Below are 23,234 nucleotides of genomic sequence, written 5' to 3'. Positions count from 1 at the left end.
ATCGCGATGCTTCTTTTGCATCACGCTGTCGCTTATTGGCTGATGTGAGTCCATTTAAACAGTTGAATCCTTACAAGAGCGTTTGGAGTTTATTCCCTCTTCAGCGAAAGGGTTGATGGATTAATCTCATTTGAGGATTCATAGAGCTGTGTGTGTGGCGCATTTTAAGGTAAGTCAAGAGAATGTGTTATTTCGGACGGTCAATGGTATCTGAATTAAATTGTAAATTTGAATATATATCTTAAACTAGCCTAAATTTATAACATGCATTTCCGAATAACATGCAGATTGTTATGCAGTTTGTAAAGTCAACGATGCACGATGTATTAGTGAGATGTGTGCAATCTGAACGTTTTCACTGTCCGATTCACAGTCTGTGATTCTAGTCAGCTGTGAGAGCCAAGCCCGGGCATGTTCCAATCCCACTATCCCAGTGCTAGACCACAGTATACAACCAATGGCTTAAACTAATGTCACACTACTATACTGGCAATGTTGCACACTTAAACTAATGTCACACTAGTATACTGGCAATGGTGCACACTTAAACTGTCACACTACTATACTGGCAATGGTGCACACTTAAACTAATGCCACACTAGTAGACTGCAATGGTGCACACTTAAACTAATGCCACACTAGTAGACTGCAATGGTGCACACTTAAACTAATGCCACACTAGTAGACTGCAATGGTGCACACTTAAACTAATGCCACACTAGTAGACTGCAATGGTGCACACTTAAACTAATGCCACACTAGTAGACTGCAATGGTGCACACTTAAACTAATGTCACACTAGTATACTGCAATGGTGCACACTTAAACTAATGTCACACTAGTATACTGCAATGGTGCACACTTAAACTAATGCCACACTAGTAGACTGCAATGGTGCACACTTAAACTAATGTCACACTAGTATACTGCAATGGTGCACACTTAAACTAATGTCACACTAGTATACTGCAATGGTGCACACTTAAACTAATGTCACACTAGTATACTGGAAATGGTGCACACTTAAACTAATGCCACACTAGTATACTGGCAATGGTGCACACTCAAACTAATGCCACACTAGTATACTGGCAATGTAGTCCAGTCATTTTATGAAAAAAGGGTGAACAAATTGCAACAGAAGCAAACTCAACTGATTTTGTATCCTCAATATGTCCTGAGTAAGGAAAAAAGAAAGCCCCGAAGAATCCCATTAGGGGAAAGTTTCGAAAAAGACCCAAATATATCCTATTCATACGCCTATTCATTATTTTTCTTACGTGGATAGAGTAAAACATTTTAACCTTTAGATATCATCATGAAAATTACTGAGATGATTGCTTGCATCAAGACAAACAAAAAATGTATTACAAGTTTTTTTTTATTTTTTTTTTATTTTATTTTTAACATGGACAAACTGTGCATAATCTAATTACAGATGTGCTAATTTGCATAAATACCACAACAGGTCTAAACATTGGGTATAGCGAAAATGTCTTGTTGAATCTTGTTGACACATAACAGTAAAATACTTAATGTTAAGGTCTGAATGGAACCCATTTAGGCTACCCATGAACACATTTTTTTACTCTATTCACGTGAGAAAATAATGCATAGGCGTATGAATAGGCTATATTTGGGTCTTTTTCGAAACTTTCCCCTAATGGGATTCTTTGGGGCTTTTTTTTTTTTTCTTACTCATGACATATTGAGGATACAAAATCAGTTGAGTTTGCTTCTGTTGCAATTTGTTCAAGGTTGACCCCCATCTTGGCTTAAAATGACTGGACTAATGGTGCACACTTAAACTAATGTCACACTAGTATACTGTCAATGGTGCACACTTAAACTAATGTCACACTAGTATACTGCAATGGTGCACACTTAAGCTAATGTCACACTAGTATACTGTCAATGGTGCACACTTAAACTAATGTCACACTAGTATACTGCAATGGTGCACACTTAAGCTAATGTCACACTAGTATACTGCAATGGTGCACACTTAAACTAATGTCACACTAGTATACTGTCAATGGTGCACACTTAAGCTAATGTCACACTAGTATACTGCAATGGTGCACACTTAAACTGTCACACTAGTATGTCAATGGTGCACACTTAAACTAATGTCACACTACTATACTGTCAATGGTGCACACTTAAGCTAATGTCACACTAGTATACTGCAATGGTGCACACTTAAACTAATGTCACACTACTATTAGGGGTGGGGGGAAAAATCGATTCTTCGATGCATCGCGATGCGGACGTGGACGATTCTGAATCGATTCACAAATGTCAAAAAATCGATTTTCTAAAAAAAAAATATATATATATTTTTTCTAATAACGTAATATTGACGGAACGCAAAAGGCGGAACTATAAGCGGACGTGCAGTGCGCAGACAGTCTGTGGCGTGCACATAACAGAGACTCGCACATAACAGAGTCGCGCACATACATAACAGACTCATGATGGCTGAGCGCCAAATTCGAACGGCACCTTCTTCGTTAAAAGCTAACGTATGTAAAATTGGCAATTTCATTGTTACCTATTTAGTATTTTTGTATGAGAGCTGCTTTCTGTATTGTTTAGTTTTCACATCAGTACACTGTGTAAACCGATCTGTTATACTGCAATATACAATTTCAGTCACAAAAAGTTACATTTTGACTGTGCTCTCTGCAGATGTTCATTCACTTTTTTTGTATAAGCTGTTTTTGATTGTAGTATACAGCAAACATTTCAAGTCATAACTCTTTATTATTTAGTTGTGTATAAGAGTGGCTTTGTATGTTACTAATTGAAGCTACAGTAAGTTGTTCAAAAATGTTCATTTTGTCTTCTTAATGATTAAATTGGACAATTTTCTTCTAGAAAGACAAGGTGTTCAGGTGGAGAAAAAACTTTTTCTTTACCTTGACATGTTTCGACTGCAACCTGCAGTCTTCTTCCACCTGAACACCTTGTCTTTCTAGAAGAAAATTGTCCAATTTCTACAGTATGTTGGTTCTGATCTACTTCCTAAAGGAAATAAGCCTTTCATTTATTTGTTATTGTTTAGTTCAACTTGATTCATTTCTGTGTTCTACAGAACATAAGCTACATACAAATAATTCTGAAGTTATAACTACACGACACAGAAAGTGCTTTGAGTTGTTGTTACTCAATAAAAGAGTTAAGAAATTCAGCAGCTGACTTTTTTTTAATACTGCAATCACTTTGTAGTGTATTTTCGTTTACTGTTGTGAAATGGAAAATCAATAATTGCTAATCGAGAATCGTTAATAATCGAAAATCGACTGTAATCGAATCGGGACTTCAATAATCGTAATCGAATCGGGAAATCAGACAGATTAACCACCCCTAACTACTATACTGTCAATGGTGCACACTTAAGCTAATGTCCCACTAGTATACTGCAATGGTGCACACTTAAGCTAATGTCACACTACTATACTGTCAATGGTGCACACTTAAACTAATGTCACACTACTATACTGTCAATGGTGCACACTTAAACTAATGTCACACTAGTATACTGCAATGGTGCACACTTAAACTAATGTCACACTAGTATACTGCAATGGTGCACACTTAAACTAATGTCACACTAGTATACTGCAATGGTGCACACTTAAGCTAATGTCACACTAGTATACTGTCAATGGTGCACACTTAAACTAATGTCACACTAGTATACTGGCAATGGTGCACACTTAAACTAATGTCACACTAGTATACTGGCAATGGTGCACACTTAAACTAATGTCACACTAGTATACTGCAATGGTGCACACTTAAACTAATGTCACACTAGTATACTGCAATGGTGCACACTTAAGCTAATGTCACACTAGTATACTGTCAATGGTGCACACTTAAACTAATGTCACACTAGTATACTGGCAATGGTGCACACTTAAACTAATGTCACACTAGTATACTGCAATGGTGCACACTTAAACTAATGTCACACTAGTATACTGCAATGGTGCACACTTAAGCTAATGTCACACTAGTATACTGTCAATGGTGCACACTTAAACTAATGTCACACTAGTATACTGTCAATGGTGCACACTTAAACTAATGTCACACTAGTATACTGGCAATGGTGCACACTTAAACTTAATGTGAAGTGGATGGTTTTCTGATATGCCTTGTTCTGACTTGTAGAGTAATAAGTCGCCATAATAACAATACGAATTGAGAATACAGGGTGGTTTCAAATGCTCAGCACGCCACACATGTTATATATGAAGAGTTCAGATGCAAAAGCCTCTAAGTGCCATCTGAAATTTTCTTCTAAAATGATAATTTTGATAAAGCTTGTATATTTAAGTTAAGTAATTTCACTTAAATGACAACTAACAGGTAATCTGAACTCTTCATATGTGGTAGCATTCTTGTTGCTTGTAGCTAGCATTTTCTGGATCTACTGAAAATAAGGGAAATATCTTTTCTTTTTTTTTATTATTATTATTATTACCTTTATTTCCCTCCTGATTTTCTGTTTTCATTTGCTCTGTGTGCAGGGTCATTTCTGAGGATGGGTCCCTGGTTTGTGATGCTGTGGCTGTTAAGTATGCAGTATGGTGAGGTGGAAGCTTTCTTTGACTGGCTGAAGAAGCCAGAACCAGCTCCTGCTCCTCCTCCAGAGCCGGTCTCCTCTATCCTGCTGCAGGGAGAGACCCCTGCCTTTGAAATGACTGTTGTTGATGAGAAGTTTTTGGCTGAAGCAAAGCAGATGGAGCTCAGTCCTCTGGACAGCTGCCATTTCAGGGTAAGTCTGTGTGCACTAGTTTTACCATACAAAAAAGATTCAGCACATGACTTCACTATTAGTATATCATGATTCTTTTAGCAATTTTGAGTCCACAGCAGAAGCTAAGATGTAATTGAACTTATAAATATGATGGCATGTTTGAAGAATTCCACAAAAGATTTAAATCAGCGTGTGTGTCATTGTCAACAAATTCACCAGATCAAAAATAAAAATCGTTTTAAAAGTTTTAAAGGGATAGTTCACTAAAAATGAAAGTTATGTCATCTCACACATCAGGTGTGGTAAACAGAAGCTCAAGCATGTTCCCTCGAACCAGTGTGGTTCATTCTCGTGTTGCGCAGCACGTTTGAGCTTTTTCTGTGTAATTAAGTCACAATTTGAAGAAAAGTTTTGTTTTTCATGAGACTTTATTTCCTACTTTTTTCCATATGTTAGGGAGTGGAAATGGTGAAACAAGTGCTCCTCTGCCGCCATCTTCTGGTTATAGTGATCATTTCATGTCTTTTTTTTTTTAAAGTCCCCCTGTGGTTTAAATCAAGCTTTTAATGTTGTATATATCTATGTGAATTTTTTTTTTAATAAATAGACTAATATTAACTAACTGAATTTGATCTAAAACAAAAGTAAAATTTGAAGCAAGTAAATGAATGAATAAATTGATATAACATAATATAAAAATAAATATTTCCCATATAATATTGTACACACATTTCTTTTTTACAGTATTGTCTTTATACATGAAAATATTTTAGCTGCTTTTTAAATCTTAGATTGGGGGTCTCTCGCATGAGGATGATCATATTTGGGTCTGTGCGGCATCTGAAAGATTGAAAACCCTTGTTTTAGGCTACTGTCAATGCCAATCTTATGTTATGGTCATTGAAAAGCACATTTTGCACAAAACGGGTTTCAACGTGCAAGTCTTTGAAAATGATACCGTTATCATCTCTGTATAAATTACAAAAACGTGAATTTGTGAAAACAGTGATGTCATGCACATGCATATTAGGCCTACTTGTATAGGCGTGTAGTGTTTCTTTACAATTCGACATTACAAAGTTATTTACATCGCCAACTACTGGCCTGGTATGAATAATACAGCGTGTTTAGTCATTGTCACTGATCTGTTTTGACAATGTTGTCGTCTGTATGCGGAAAAACGCAAAGGAAAAACTTTTCCATTTTTAGTACACATACCCTTAGTTATCTAGTGCTAATAAAGAATGCATGCAAGTCATTATTAAATCAAAATTGTCATTCTGCACTTCAGCTTCTCATCAGATTGTCCAATCAAATGCTCTAATATCTGGAGCGTCCCGCCTACCACACTATAAAAAAAGCTAGGCTAAAGCTGTGTCTGAAATCGGTCACTTGTTCATACATTTACTGATTTAAAAAATATATAGTTTCTGGAACATGTAGAGCATAGTGAATGATTCAGACAGTATAGATCTGTTTATTTTAGTTTGTTTTTGTTTTGTTTTTCTCTTTTGATCAAGTTCATTTTTATTCATTTATTCCTAAGGAGTAGCAGATCATTTTCATTTAAAGACAAACAGCATGTTTTTGCTTCCACTTAAAAGATGTACAGTTCTCACTTCTTGTATATGATAATATGAAAATTAAATATGAACAAGACATCCAAAGTATTTTAGTTTTCTCCTAAATGCGCGTTTTCCATAGGCTAACTTTTTAGTTTAATAAAGACAAGCATTGTACTTTTTAGGGCTGTACTCAACCAAAGAAAATCTTGGTCGACTGAAGTCCTGAAATTTTCGACTAAAAATCGACTAAAATCGACTAAACATGACGTTAGAAAAAAAAAACGTTAAATTAATTAGATGTGCACTGTGCGCAGTACTTGGTAGCCTTGTTGTCCGCCTAAATGAATTATAAATAAACAAACAACTAGTAGGCTATTTGCAGTATATTAAATCGTTTTTGACCTAATTATTTTGCACTGAAATGAGTCTGACACTCGAGTCTGTCGGCTCTGACAGCGCTGCATCACCTGCGCAATATCATAGCTTATGATTTCCGAAAATAGTACTATGTTGTCAACTAGTGATATCATCACAAGAACTGTTGAGGAATATACAACATAATTTAGACAATTATTTTTGTCATATGTTATAATAATAAGTTATTATTAGTCAGACACTATCATTTCACCGTGCATGTCCTCGCACCGAGCGAGGCTGATGAGCTTAACGTTAGCTTCGCAGCTGAGACACGAATAGACTATTAATAAAGCTTTTACTCTTAATAAACACAAAAGGCACGTCCACTTTAATAAAAAAATTATATTTATTAAACAAACCAGATCAAGAGCAGAAACGAAATAAAGTGCATAACTAACAACCAACAGCACAGCGCAATTGCGCATTAGGCTCCAAATAAAAAATAAAAAAGTTAGGTTATCACACTAAAACATTGAAATATGCAAATTCTGATATGTTCATAGCTTACTCAAAACAGACAGGGCAAGCTAACGCAGACAAGTGAGCTTACCACTTTTACAGTAGATGATATGTCATGTTTGTCGTCAAGCTGTGGAAAACTGTTGCTTGCAAACTTTGCATTCGACCTTTTTCCTGTTATCAATTTTAACAAAATGCTGCCACACTGTCGATTTCTTTGTTGTTGACATGTTAGAAGAGGACTGACTATTAAACGCTCTCACAATTAAATAAATAATATTCAGCATCAAACCTACTACGCTCGACGCTCTCTCTTGGGTTGGGCTAATCCAAAAAAGGTGAAAACAACGGGGGGTGTTTTGAAGACAGACTGTTACAGTGAAACAAGGGTATTCTGAAAACACCCCCATTAGCAGTTAGTGCTTTCCACCTGATGAAATGAGCGCGCCTCAGCGCGGCAAAACTGATGAAATAAACGCGGCAGAAAATCGACCAATCAGAATTTTGGTCGAACCAGAACGTATCGACCAACTAATCGACTAGTCGACTAGGACAGTACAGCCCTAGTACTTTTTTTGGCACGTGTCAGATTAACATCAGTGCAAATCATCATCTTGCAGTGATCAATGGTGATCTCAAACTAGCCTGTTTTTTCAGTCGTAAATGCGTTAATACACCAACACTCTGTTCATCAAGCCAATTCATACAGACTTTAAATTGTAAGTTATTCTGTCCATAGTCATATTGTATTCTGCTTTTTTTTTTAACAGGTTGTTGCTCAGCTCAAAGCGACTTGCAGCGGCCTGTCAGAAGAGCAGTTGGCCAAACTGGGCGTGGCTTTGTTCAACTGCCAATCAGAGGTGGAGGGGCGCAGGACTTACCCTTGCACTGAACAAATGGTATGGTCAACGGTCCTGAACCTGCTGAACTGTTTTTCAGTTAACTGCTTGTCATTCTGCCAGTCAAAACAAGCACTTCTAGTTGTGTAGCGCTTAGCATCTAGAATTCATTGAGTCGGATTAAATGAATAATGGAAATCTCTCTCTCTCTCTGCAGTCTTTAAAGGAGTGCACAGCGGACATGGACTCAGACACATGGAACGCGTATCACATTGTCAGTAACCGAGCGCGTGCCGTGTGTTATGCCACGCGCCAGCAGCACTTTCGCAAGCGAGCGGAGTTAACCGTCAACGCCCTGATTTCCACCGCAACTAGTCAACTGCATGCTATGAAAGATCTAAAGGTGTGTTGTAAAAAAAGTTTTAAAAAAAAGGCCAATTCACACTCCACTGACCGATGTAGACAATCACCACATTACAGTACGTCACTTCTCAGACGTTCCACAACCTGACAAACATCTATTGCTGTTGGTCAGAGCTTGTTTTCAACGACTGATGTGCTTACGAGTGTTGACCAACGCCAACAGACACAGACAGGGGTTACACACTGATCCCACATAACCTGATGAAGTGGCTGTTGCCACCTGTCGGTTCACTGTGGATTGGCTTTGACACGCCATGTCGTGCTCCTCTAAAGAAAGGTCGTTCAGTTGGAGAATGTTAACTGACTGTCCAGTAACGATTTGGCCAGTTTTTTTATAGGTTACTGCTGTTGGTAAGGCAGCTTTTCTAAAATGTAGGCAGTATTTAATGCTGGTTAACACTATTGTACTAAAGGTTACAGCAATAATAACAAATAACATATTTGAAAAATATGCCTTAACTTTTGGCTTGTCTGTAGATTCTCTCAAAACTGAAAGGGTTAGTTCACCCTATAATTACTCGCGCTCAAGTCGTTCCAAACCCATAGGACTTTTATTCATCTTTGAAACACAATGGCCCGGTTCCACAGACAGGGTTTAGGGCCTGTCCACACGGAGACGCGTTTCGCTGTATACGTATACATTTTTTATCGTATTGGCGTTTTGTCCACACGGATCCGGCGTTTTCAGAGACTGAAACCGCTATTTTTTGAAACCGGGTCCCAATGTGGATAAATCTGAAAACGCCGCCCTTGCGTTTTCGTGTGTGCAGCCAATCCGTACATTTTGTGAAACGATGATGTCATCACACCAAGTGTCAACTAGTCAGACACCGTTAAGTCACAGCAACTGCATTTATGGTTTTTCATATTGTTCAACAAAGTTCTTGTTTAAAAAAGAAAAAAAGAAGCTACTGTGCCTAATATTATTGTTGTATACAGCGCGCAAGGTTTATGCGCGAGCTCCAAGTCTTCTTCTCCGTTTTTAGTGTATGTCTGAGGCAGAATTACAGCGCCACATACTGGTCTGGCATGTATACTACATCGTTTTGAGTCGGTTTCAGTGGTTTCGTGTGTACGCAGATATTTCTTGAGACGACGCCGTGTTTACGGAATTTTTTTTTTTTGAACGGGGAAAAAAAATATCGGATAGGGAAAGCTCTGGCTTCGTGTGGATGTCGGTTTTACTATATCGACCAACACACAGACCGCTATTTTTCACACTACGTGAAAGGTAATAACTGAAAAAGCATAGTAGGAGCACTTAAAGATGTATCAGTGCAAGTAGCTTTAAGTTAAAACTGCTCAAACATGCATTTTAGCTTGAGACTAGCTTAAGCCTTGTCTGTGAAGCTGGGGTGAGGGAGATATTTTTAATGAAACCTGAGAGATTTCGATCCCAGATTTAGTTGAAGTTTTTATTCACATATAAACATTGATCAGCGCACATTCATAGAGCATTAAATATGGTAATTTAAAGTTCAATCATGCATGTCTAATGCTTGAGAACAAATCCCATTGGTTATTGTGTCAAGTAAGCACGGTTTAGCTAATTTTTACCATATTTGATGAGCTATGTTTGTGCATTGATCAATGTTTCTACTGGATGTGAATAAATGCCTAGATTAAATCTGTTCTAAGCGATTGTCTTAGAAGTCTTGGCTTAAACCGCTCGATTCATCAAGACATTGTCAATATAATCCATGATATGAACTTCTTTGGTGGAATAGAATGGACTTTCAATGAAGTGACAAATCTCTCAGGTTTCATTAAAAATGTTTCAAAGATGAGTGAATGTCAGATGGATTTGGAATGACATGACGATGAGTAAATTATGACTTTTTGGGTAAATTATGTTTTTGGGTGAAATAACCCTTTAAAGGGATACTCCACTTTTTGGGGAAATAGGCTCATTTTACAACTCCCCCAGAGTTAAACAGTTGAGTTTTACCATTTTCGAATCCATTCAGCCGAACTCTGGGTCTGGCGGTGCCACTTTTAGCATAGCTTAGCATAGATCATTGAATCGGACAGGACCATTAGCATCTCTCTCAAAAAAATGACCAAAGAGTTTTGATATTTTTCCTATTTAAAACTTGACTCTTCTGTAGTTACATCGTGTACTAAGACCGACGAAAAATGAAAAGTTGCGATTTTCTAGGCTGATATGGCTAGGAACTATACTCTCATTCCTGCGTAATAATCGAGCAACTTTGCTGCCGTACCATGAGTCCAGCAGGCGTAATGATATGATGCAGCGCCTGAAAATAGTCGACCCTATAGTCTACCGAGCTGGGGACTATTTTCAGGCGCTGCGTCATATCAAGTCATATCATAAAACTCAACTGTTTAACTCTGGGGAGATGTAAAATTAGCCTATTTCCAAAAAAAGTGGAGTATCCCTTTAACTTCCCGTCCTAGTAGTGTCGGCAGTGTTTCTGGAGAGGAATAGTCCTCCACGATACACGAGTAGATTAAAGGCCGCACAGACCAACCTCAAACAAACACCACCAGCAAACAAGTTGGCAGTCGGATTTAGAATTTTAAGAAAAATATTCAACAATATTCAAACACTGATTGAACATGTTGAAAACAAACCCTGACCTTCGTCAACAGGGGTAACGCACTGATCAGACAAAACCCAACAAACGTGTTTCTGTGTGCGCTATGAATTGGCCTTAATAGATAAGCTTTTTTCTTGCTTTAATCCCATCTGATTCCTATTGGTTATTGGATTACCATTGGATAATTATGGATGATTATTGGATGAGTGTTTAATGGTTCATTATTGGTGTCGCTCTGCAGGAGGGTCAGAACGAGCTAAGGGAAATGACCGCGGCGTCCCTGGACAAGCTTCTGGAGGGTCACAGCGCCCTACAGCTCCAGCAAGTGGTCCTGAAGGAAGGCCAGGAGCAGCTAGACTCCTCCATCAGTGAAAACCTGCAGAGACTGACCCAGGAGAAGGCTCTCATCAGCACCGGGCAGCAGCTGGTGGCTCAGTTAATCCAGGGCATTACACAGAGGATGGGTCAGTCACAGATAGACGCATGAGCTGTGAATTCTCACTGTATCCGCGTTTAAAATGTATCCATAATGGCTTGGTTAATGCTCTCTGCACAGTCATATTTGATTGTTCACGGTTCTCGAGTGCTTCATCATGTCCGTGTCACGTTTGCAGAGAACGTAAGTGGGCAGCTGAAGGATCAGACTGCAGAAGTGCAGGAGGGACATCAGGCGATTCTTGAGGACCTGGCTGTGGTCCGAGGAAGTGCTCAGGACATCTACCATAAAATGGGTGATTACTCGCCAATGCTACACTTCCTGTCAAAAGTGTGGAATAATTACCTGTTTTTATGTTTTAAGTGTTTACAACATGTCTTCTGCTCACTAAGGCTGCATTTATTTGATCAGAAATACAGTAAAAACGGTAATATTGTGAAATATCTCAATCTAAGGTGTTTTCTAATTTAATATGTTAAAATGTCATCTATTCCTGTGACCAAAGCTGAATTTTCAGCATCATTACTCCAGTCTTCAGTGTCGCATGATCCTTCAGAAATCATTCTAATATGATGGTTTGATGCTCAGTTATTATCGGTGCTCAATTATTAATAATGGATCTTATTATTAACAATGTTGGAAACAGTTTTGCTGCTTAATAGTTTTGTGAAAACTGTGATATTAGTGTTGTTCTAAATGTTCTTTACTGTCACTTTTGATAAATTGAATGTGTCTTGGCTAAAAAAAAAAAACCTTTAATCATGGTTTCCACAACTCATCATATGATAATGATTTCTGAAGGATCATGTGACACTGAAGACTGGAGTAATGATGCTGAACATTCAGCTTTGGTCACAGGAATAAATTACATCTGAAAATATATTTACATAGAAAACAATTATTTTAAATTGTAGTAATATTTTACAATATTACTATAGTCAACATTTGAAGTGGATCAAAAAAGTTAATCAAAGTTGTAGATTAATCAAAGACAAGAACGGGTATTGTTCAACATTCATGTACAACTTTGATGAAAGGTTTTGATCCACAAATGTTGACATTAACTGTATATACTGTATTCTTATTCAAATAAGTGCAGCTTTGGTGAGCAGAAGAGACTTTCAAAAACATTAAATCTGGTAACACTGTATTTTACAGTGTCCTTGTTACATGCGTTACATGTACTTACCATATTAATAACAGGAAATTATGCATAATCAATTAATTGCATTATTAAATAATTGCAACTAACCCTCAACCAAACCCTTTTCCTAATCCTATAGTATGTACACTTGTTAATTCATATTACTCAGTATTTAAATATATGATCCTACTGTAACAATGACACTTTAAAATAAAGTGTATCCTAAAATCCTAATAATTCCAAACTTTTGACTGGTACTATGTATATCCAGAATTTCCTTCAAAACATCCTAGATTTCCCAGAATGCACTGTATTAGCAAAAATCAAGAACGATTTGGCCCTGTCTTGGCAGCTAAGCTGAAATGATGGTGTTTGTGTTGATCCCATGATGCAGAGCTCAATCTGAAGGGCTTCCTCCAGCAGCAGAACGCCACTGCTCTCTTCTACTCCGAGCTCGCCGGTAAACTGGAGCGCATGAACGGCACTCTGGGATACATGCTCAGGTATCTGGACAACATGCAGAATCGACTGGAGGACAGACTGCATGTGATCCAAGGCTATCTTGGCTGGGCAGGTACTTCTTGTTCTTTCACTTGTGCACAACTCAATAATAATAATATTGTAATGTTGTTGATAAATGTTGGATAAATGTTGAATTCTCCTCCTAGGCCTGAGCCTGCGTGCGCTGTGGACGTGTGTGATGCACGCTGGGTTCTTCCTGTTGTGTGCGGTTCTGCTGTCGTTCCTACAGTGCGCTACGTTCTCCCGCGTCTCTCTGCTCCTCACAGTCCCCATCAATGCCATCGCAGAGATCAACCAGCAGTCTGCGCTCGACCTGGTCTCGCTCTCTCTGCTGCTGTTCACACTATCACTAGGTACTTTATCTGTTCTGAGAACAGTGTGTCGTTCCTGCACCACTGCTGACACCTTCTGAAATTAGTGAAGTGCTTGTATACAAGACAAGTTAGGTTAGATCTATTATGGTTTTTCCTTGGCTACACACTCCCTCAGCTGGACTGAGTGGCAGAAGAGCTGCTGCGTGACTGGAGTTAATAGGAGATTTTTTTTTTTTTTTTATAGTGGTAATATTAATACCACTATAATATTGATTGAATAACCAATGTCAGAGAGCAAATCTTCAACTATACAGCATTCGAAAGCTAAAAACATTATGAAGTTGTAGTGAATAATTGATGTAAAATGAGCGATTGCCAGTACAGTGCGGGTTAAGGGTTTATCTTGCAAGTGAAGAAATAGAGAGAAATTTTACTGGTGCAGTGTAAAGTGAAATAATTAATATACTTATTATGAAATCTTCAGTTTCCATTTACACTTATTTTACAGTGTAGTTGTGGTACAATAGTAATAATAATATTATTAATAATGATTTAAAAGTATTCTTATATTCAAATTGTTTGGCTTTTTAAAGGAACACTCCACCGTTTTTTGAAACAGGGCTTATTCACCTTCTTTCCTACATTTAGATAGGTGGGCAAATGCATTTTTGTCTCAGTGCATGCATTGTTTTAGTTTGACAAGGTCGGCGCTAGCTTAGCTTAGCATAATGAATGGAATCCTTTGTTGCCAGCTAGCATGTCCTAAGTAAAAGTGATATAAAAAAATTTAAAAACCCACCTAATTACTACTTGTGGCCTGCGTATTCACAACAAGTACAAATAGCGATGCAGATTAACACTAGGCGATTTCCTATGCAGATATTGACTTGGGACTATATTAGGGGGAAGCACAGGTGAAGCACTGCTTCTTGGGCGCAGAGATATCACGCCCAAGTAGCAGTGCTTCGCCTGTGCTTCCCCCTAATATAGTCCTTAATATATAAGTCAATATCTGCCTAGGAAATCGCCTAGTGTTAATCTGCATCACTATTTGTACTTGTTGTGAATACGCAGGCCACAAGCAGTAATTAGGTGGGTTTTAAAAAAAATTTATATCACTTTTACTCAGGACATGCTAGCTGGCAACAAAGGATTCCATTCATTGTGCTAAGCTAAGCTAGCGCCGACCCTGTCAAACTAAAACAATGCATGCACTGAGACAAAAATGCATTTGCCCACCTATCTAAATGTAGGAAAGAAAGTGAATAAGCCCTATTTCAAAAAACGGTGGAGTGTTCCTTTAAAGACACCAGTGCGGACTGAGACTCAGTCTACTTTAAAGTCCAGCTACAAGTAAATGCAAAGGCTTTTTACTCTGTTCCGATTAAACTCTGGAATGTTATGGAGCTCTTAATTTTGAACTCTCAAAGTGCGTCAGACTGATGCATTTAACTTTAAGCCATACAGTTTTCTCACGGGGTGAAATGCCCTGGACCGCCTCTAGAGGGACTGAGGTTCATCCCTCACAGCCTCACAAAATGTTGTGGGAAAGAAACACTGATTACATTCTCATAATCTAATGCCTGATATGCTGAAAACGGCTCCATCTCATGTTTCTTGTCCCATCACATCAGTAATGAATTGCATGAATCATGGAAACAATAGCATCTATTTCCAGTTCAAAATGCCATATTTGATGAAAGTGGAGTAGTTTGCATCACTTGATATTACTTTTGGTCGTTTAACATTTCTGTCGTAAAACGGTTGTCAAATATTAAATGTTTAGCTACTTGCGTCTTACCTTGCACTCTTTCACCATTAAAACTTTCTTTGATCTGATTGGCCATCTGGGCTGCTGTGGATACTCAAATAACCAGAGCAACATTTTAAAGAATGGTTGTTTTGGGCAAAATGAATCAACAAATGACCTGTAGTTGCACATTAAACTAGGAAGAAGAAATTTAAAGTCCCAACAGCTTCCATGTTTCACCTTTAAATGCATGACAACCCTCATCTCCTGTGTAAATGACTGTCCTCTTGACGTTCTTGTTGTTGTGATCCAGGTCGCTGGTTTGTGCTTCAGGTGCTCTGGGCATTGTCTAAAATGAAGGGCCAGACCTGCAGCCCTCCTCCTCCTCCTCTTCCTCCTCCTCTTCCTCCTCTGGGCCCCAGTGAAGAGAAGACCCCAGAGAGAGAGCGCTGCCCGCCGTCCTCGTCCACGCCGCTCCTGTGAGTCTTGGACTGCAGAAACTTAATGTTAACTATTGCAACAACCAGCTCTCATCCTTCTAAGCCACTTAACATGCTGTTGTATGCTTGCGTTGTTGTTGTTGTTTATAACAGCTAATTTTGTGTGTGTTCTTCTTGCTGTAGAAATGACCCAGACTGTGATTTGGAGGTGGAGAGCTTCATGATGGGTATTTTCCTCTCTCTTGTTCCATGTATTCACAGCCACTGTCTGATACATGTAGCTAATGGTGCTTGCTCATATGTAGGGTTACACAGGGTTTTTACAACTATTAACTTTTTAAGGCCTACAAAGTTTAATGTCCATAAAGAACAAATCCAGACAATCTCAAAATAAATCATGCATCTCATATTATTTTGTTTAATTAAACAGGCTGGGGCTCACATTCAACTGCAAGTTTAAAGTTGGCATGAAATGAAAATATCTGTCTCTACTTCAGTTTTATTTTAACTTATTAAATTCCATAAACGTGTTGAAATTGGTTTATGGACTAATAAATCAAAACACATGATTAAGAGGTTGATTAATTATTGGATTTTGCGGATACGCTAATGTTTGTAGAGAATTATTGTGCTAAAATTACTAGTAAAATCTCTATATTGAATGTGTTAAATAATGTTCTTAGTAGGGATGCACCGAAATGAAAATTCTTGGCGGAAACTGAAAACCGAAAAAGAGGAAACCAAGGCCGAAAACCGAAACACCGAAATAAATTAAGCCAATTATTAGTACCATTGCATTTATGGCTATGACTGTGTACTAACTTTACTATAATCAAGGCATTGCAATTTTATGCAAATATTTATTTAGCACATTGCAAAGTATAAAATTAAATGTTTAACTTGACCCCACTCATATGTACATTAAATAATAATGTAAAAGCCTACTGGCCTGCAGAAAGGTTTAAAAATGAAATGTTCTCTCATAAAAACAAAGTGCATTTAGGTCAATACTGCCATAGCCCATAATAATATCTGCAGCTATATGCTCATGGACGTGAGTTGCAAAAAACATAAACAGCTAAGGTAAACACACACACCTCTGATAAATGACGGCTGCTCTGCACACACACGCAAGGTCTCTCGCTCCCTCTCTCTGCCGCGCGCGCGCTACGTATGCGCGCTCATGCTCGCTCGCGATTCCAGGAGATTTAAACTAATTTGCGGGCATCAGGGAGCCGCTATCAATACGCGGGAGACTCCCGGAACTTCCGGAAGACTTGGGACGTCTGTGTTTTAAAAATCGCTGTCCGTGGGTCACTCTCAGATATATTGAAATACGTCCACACCGCAGATATGTTGCTTCAGACAAGCACGTGTAGGTCGCGGTATCTGCTGTTTGCGTCATCACAACATTTCGGCCGTATTGTTTCGGTGATAAAAGACTTTCGGCCGAAAACCGAAAATGCACTTTTCGGCCGAAAATTTTCGGTGGCCGAATATTCGGTGCATCCCTAGTTCTTAGTCTTTTCTTCCTGTGATGGGCAGCCCAGAGAGAAGCCGCACATGTTTACACTGAAATTAATTCAATTGTAACTGGCAAATTTTTCAGAGTCGGCTAAATATCAAAATATCTAATATCTAGAAAGTTTATTTTAATTTTAAACAAGCCTGAAATACACTGCAATTCTTATTTTGAAATCTCTCTGCTTCTCTACTTCTAGCTGCTCGTTCAAAAAGATTAGGGAGATAAAATATGCACTTTTACAACCATCTAAACCTTATTTTAATATTAAAAACATGAAGTAAACAAGCGGGCCGAGAAGATGGGTCTCGCTCCGCTTCCAAACGATCTCTGATGGTGTTTGAATTTATTCAATTCACATTTATTTGTTTAGTGCTTTTCACAATACACATCGTTTAAAGGAACCGTATGTAAGAAATGTATTTCAATTCATCATAAAATGGCCCTGATATGTCACTAGACATTAAGAAATCATGTTCATTTCAAATACGTATATCACTGACAACAGTAGTCCGGCCAGGATATTGTCATTTAAAAGTGAAGTTGCAGCCCTCAACTGATGTTGATGTTGTCATGTTGTGTTTTGGCCTGATGCTCCACCCTCCACCTATCTACCAATCACAAAGTCAGTAGTGTTTCGGCATCCAGGTTGCCAGCTCTGCTCTAGTTACCACAGCTGCAGCTACAAACGTGTCGGATAAAAAATGTCTAACGTTACGAAACCTAAAAGACCTCGTTATGAATCCGAAATACGCGAAACATCTCTCATGAAGCATAAACATGATTAACAGGAAAAAAAAACGTACTGTGTAGGACTCGTCACTTGCCATTGGAAGCTCCTTCGTTCCTGCTGGATCCTGCAGCCTAAAGGCCCGTACACACCGGGACGAATTTCGCGCGCGATATTCGCCGACGTTTAACGCCTCGTGACTAAACAAAGGGCGCCAATGTGAGTGTGCACACCGACGCGGAAAACGCCACGCGTAAAAGCGTAATTTTTTTTTAAATGCCTCGGGTTCGTTTTTTTGGTTTAACGCGCCGCGTCAAAAACTATCCGACCAATGAGATTGGCGCTTTTGCTCACGTGTCAGGAGCTTCTGAAGTTACAGTAAAACACAACTTGGGGGCGCTCAAACACAAAACGGTCTTGCCGAGCACACATACGTAACAGCGAAGAAGATATACGCCAAAGCGTCTACACTGCCCATAGACAGACACTGCCGGGAAGAAATGACGAGGAAGATGCAAGGCAAGATGAATGTAGAGCTGCTGGTCTCGTTGGTGTCGGAATAAAGAACTATATGACAAACGCGACAGCGACTACAAAAATCTTGTTAAAAGAGAACTGTTATGGAGTGGTATTGCAGAGTATAGACTGTTATGGAGTGGTATTGCAGAGTATAGACTGTTATGGAGTGGTATTGTATTTCTGTTTTACATTAAGCGCCATCTAATGTCAGGGAATGAATTTGCATGTTCACTCGGCTCATCATCAGCGAAAAACGCTTGGGTGTGAACACAAAAAACGCGTTGAAAAACGCTGGCGAATAACGCGCGCCGATATTCGTCCCGGTGTGTACGGGCCTTAACTGGCAACCTCGAGTCAGGGGGAGGGGGAGGGGATACACCGCTCTACAGTAATTTGAAAGTGATTGCAGTACCAGTTTTGGCCACAATCTTGCATGCGGTTCCTTTAAAAGCAGCTTTACAGAAAATGCATGAGTCCACATTACAATTTAGAGTGATCTGTTATCAGAGGTAACTATCTGAGATATGTATTTCAGAAATGTACAAATACAAATCACACAGTTAGCTAAAAATGTATTAATTTAAACAATGTAATATAAGGCAGAAACAATCAGCTCATTGAAGTAATGAATACTTGTTTGTTAAATTATGACATATAGTAGTAAAATTGTAGCATTGGTGCATGTTATGAATTGAATTGAATTGAATAGAATTGAATAATCACCTTAAAACCCCTCAGAACACATTTGTAAAGGCCAATTTATACTTCTGCGTCGAGTGTACGCCGTAGTGTACGTCGTAGGCTACGCACGTAGGCGACGCCGTCGTGAGCATTTATACTTCTGCGAATGTCTGTGTTGCTCTGCAGTTACACCGCCGAAACGCTAGTTGGCGCGGGTGGGTTTTAATGTTCCAGTTCCACTGTGTTTACATTCCTCGCGGCTATTTTTAGTTTAGGTTTCTACGAGCAATGGCGACTGAAGGAGTCATACAGATGGCTGTATTTCCGCACTTCAAGCAATCTCTCGGTCACTTGGTCTATTTCCATGGCTCTTCACTGATCTTCGGAATTTAAAAATGGCGGGCGGGCGGTGCAGAGTGCAGAAGATCATTCCGGAAATGCGTAGGAGGAAACGCGATGCTATCCAGCCGACCAATCACAGATCTTGCGGTCCGCGTCGCCGCGACGCGTAGTTACATTTTTGAGGAGGTGCGCGTCAGGGTACGGCGAAGGGTACGACGTATGGTACACGTCAATGCGTATGCTACGCCGTACCTTCTACGCGAACCTGACGCAGAAGTATAAATTGGCCTTAACACAACACGGGTAGTGGGTTTTCACACAGACGAGCACTACTTGTTATTTTGTTCAGAAAGTGTTGACAGTCTAGCTTCTTGCTGTAGGTGATCCATGCATCCTGACCATGTCTTCATCTGAGTGTCATGGCCCTCCAAAGTTCAGTCATCTAACTTCAGGCACACCCACCCATTCAACCCCCAGACTCAAGAATCGACACAGCATCGCAGGGGTAAGTCGTGGTGTTAATAATAGATTTCAACAAATAAATAGAATAAAAGTCTATATCGATTGATTTATCGATATTTGGATATGTGCTAAGTTTACTCAACCTTATTACATTATTAACTCACAAATGCAACCAAAATGTATAACATTTATTTTAATTTATTAAAATATGTATTAATTAAACTCTTTGAAAACTGCACACCCTCTCCTAATTGGGACATTTACAATAGAAGAGTTAATTTGCAAAAACAGATAACGGCGTTTTATTTATTTATTGTGCATTCCAAGTATCATACAAACTGCAGCTGGGTTGTTTTGATTAAGTAATAACTCTAATATAGATATATTAATAAAAATACAGGTAACTTACAAAATTATAGTTCGTTTTATTACTTTTTAATCTTTTTTTTTTTTTCACTTTTCAAAGTGACTAACAGCCTTGTCACCTGACCTGAATACTGCACGCTGATTCGCTAAAACGGAATTATCGGGTTGTGTTCACAGACAACAAGGGTGCTTGTCGGTTTCAGCTGTAAAACATAACCTTGCGATGCCTTGACAATGGACAATACCGGTTTTGTGACAAAATGTGTTTAGGGTTCAGTCAATCTTGTCAAGCGTCTATTTCAGCTGAGGAGATTGTTTCAAAGACAGTATGGCAAGTAAACGAAAATGCGCGCTTTGGCAGAAAAGCGTAGACGGACATTATGTGAGGACGTGGAGAGTGTCAAAATAAAGGTACCTTATATTGATATTTTACGTGTGGCATCGATGCATCGTATCTTTAGACGTTTGATATCGATGTATTGTCACACCCCTACAAAAGTACATATTTAAAGTTTTTTCTTTGAAGAAAAATTCTTAAAACAGCTTGAATGTAACTCGACACCCTTGCCTCATTTAGTATACACGGCTCTATGAATATGCAAATGAGCCCCGCCTCCACTCACTCACTCAGCTCAGAGATCCACTGGTTGACGATCACACGTTGATCTGATTGGTTACAAGGTAGTTTGTGACGTCAGAAACACCAGCGATTTCAAAGTGTGTGTTTGAGACTGTCTTTGGTTCACTGCAGTTTTAAGGAGGAAATACTCAACAATGGTGTCGACTTATGAATTTACACATGGTTTGTCTTAAAGCATATTAAAAACAACACATGACATATAAACATTAAAAATATATATTTTCACCACAGGGGGACTTTAACTGCTTACAGTATATTGAGACCTTTTTGGATTATTTTTGAAAATGCAGCAGATACATTTTTTTTTTTTTTTAATGAATGTCCATAAATAAAACTAGCACAGTGTTGGTGGTTTTGCTATAATTTGATGGACTGCAAACTGCAAGGTTCTTTGAGAATGGTTCTTGAAGTCATTATGTGATCAGCAGGCAGTGCTGGAGAATGTTCCTCTGAGGAACCTAGGAGGAGTGTTGGAGACCGTGAGTCACTCGCGAAGCTCAAGCCCCAATAATTCACTCGCCAGCAGCAGGTAAGACTTTACTGAAGCCTTAAAGTCAACATATACTTAAAATGGAATCCAATATTTTGATTCTAAATCTTTGGTCTCGCTATGGATAGGCATTTAATAATTCTATTTTCTTTTTTTGTTAAGTTCTTTTTCAGGCCGCTCACTGTGCAGTGGTGTCACTCGCCTGGGTCAGCCGTGCAAAAAGAGGGCTGTGTTGGGTCAGGACTACTGTAGGATTCATGAAGGCGGCCACACTTCCTACAGCCGACTCTGAAACGGATTCAACAACTCTTTTCTTTATAATGGACTTCTCTTTACAGAAGCATCTGCTGAATGTACATTGCACTTTTCTCTTTACTTGTTAACTTCGTGTTGTTTTTTAGTCATGGTGGATTTTATTATGTTTGTTGTAATGCCACTTTTAGATGTATTCTGCATTATTTATAAGAAATTATGAAAAATTAAATTACAATGCACGCTTTTTACTAAAATTGACTAGATTTCAGCGTGCTTTTTGCAGATGTATTGTCTTGCAAGCCTTTATTAAAGCTTTTTTGGGGAATAAATGTTGCACAAATTGAGTGTCTTTGCATGTCACGTTGATGAACTGGAATGCTGACCGACGGATCTCAGGAAGGATTAAAGACTGCTAGGCGAGTGAGCATGGCCTGAAATCGCCCCGTTTCCACCTGGTATTAACATGCCATGCGTCTCAAACATGACTCCTGTGAGCATTGTGATCAGATTTAGTAAAAACCCTCTTCTTTAAAAGTGCCTTTAACTTGGGGTGTAATGATACACTCATGTCACGATTCAATATCATTCAAGATACTCATGATACAATACTATTGGGATACTTTAAGCCAAAATGGTGTTTTTTTTTTTTTTTTTTTTTTTTTTTTTTTTTTTTTTGAGAAGCAAACTCTGGATTTCTTGATTTAATTCTCTAAGTCATAGATACGTGATATCTATAATTTCATACATATCTATAAATTTAGATGCGTCTAGTTTCATTTCCTTCTGTTATATTCGGACATGATTCATGATGATGAAATGAAACGTGGACTCTTCTGACCGCACCACACATTTTCACTGTGTTTTGCATCATCTGAGATGAGCTCGGGTCCTGAGAACTCCCGGTATCTCTACTGAACTGTAGCTTTCTCCTTGCGTAACGGAGGTTCAAGTGGCACAGAGTATTTAATGTCAAATAAAAGAACCATTTAATACAAAACCTTGAACAAGTGAAAAGTGTTTCTCTGTATGAAAACAAATAGGATATTTAAAAGAATATTTCTACGTATTTAAACTGCTAAAAAATTTTTTTAAAAACATGCAAACAACAAATCATCTTAAAACACAAAAAAACTATTCACTTTTGCGGTGTTAGGCGGCATTTCTGCAGAAAGACCAGCTGTCTTTTCATCCCTAAAAAATTAAATGAACGAGAAACCAAAAATGGACCTTATCTGAGCCACAAAATCTTGTATATTAAATATGGAGTCATCTCAGCCTTAATACGCCTGTTAACAAGCAGAATCACTGAAAAAAAAGAGGAGAACAGAAAAAGAGACGAGCAGAAACACAAGAACTGAAGACATTAAATCTCTCAAGATCTCAGCAGAGGAGGATTAACCCATTTGTGCCCAATTTTTCTGAATGGTTTCATGCATATAGTTGTGTTAATAGTGTCCTCTGTGAACATGTTCTGCATTTATTTTCCCCAGGTTTTATTTCCTTTTTTTGAAAATCGTATTTGAATGTGCGGCAACTATAGTTGTATGCACCCCTTCAATGTCAAATTTGAATTGGAGGAGAACATT

General features: G+C 38.5%; 1 protein-coding gene across 3 annotated transcripts; it reads left to right on the top strand.

The window, feature by feature from the left end:
* Positions 1-43: 43 nt before the first annotated feature.
* On the top strand, positions 44-21,977 carry bmb (brambleberry). Of its 3 annotated transcripts, none has more exons than XM_082159662.1 (13): positions 44-169; positions 4,542-4,789; positions 7,983-8,111; positions 8,269-8,454; positions 11,277-11,499; positions 11,650-11,766; positions 13,010-13,189; positions 13,284-13,490; positions 15,515-15,680; positions 15,825-15,868; positions 19,816-19,940; positions 21,332-21,432; positions 21,556-21,977. In XM_082159662.1, exons 2-13 carry the CDS (start codon positions 4,556-4,558, stop codon positions 21,683-21,685), a joined length of 1,842 nt encoding a protein of 613 aa, XP_082015788.1. In that variant the 5' UTR covers positions 44-169; positions 4,542-4,555; the 3' UTR covers positions 21,686-21,977. The 3 variants fall into 3 exon arrangements, with proteins under 3 accessions (XP_082015788.1, XP_082015787.1, XP_082015789.1); XM_082159661.1 differs by having other exon boundaries at positions 21,329-21,432; XM_082159663.1 differs by having other exon boundaries at positions 19,816-19,944; positions 21,336-21,432.
* The last annotated feature ends 1,257 nt before the right edge of the window (positions 21,978-23,234 follow it).

This window comes from Leuciscus leuciscus (assembly GCF_965113295.1).
Source record: "Leuciscus leuciscus genome assembly, chromosome: 25".
Classification (NCBI taxonomy): domain Eukaryota; kingdom Metazoa; phylum Chordata; class Actinopteri; order Cypriniformes; family Leuciscidae; genus Leuciscus; species Leuciscus leuciscus.
Note: the sequence above shows the minus strand (reverse complement) of the source record. Positions and strands in the feature narration are given on the sequence as shown.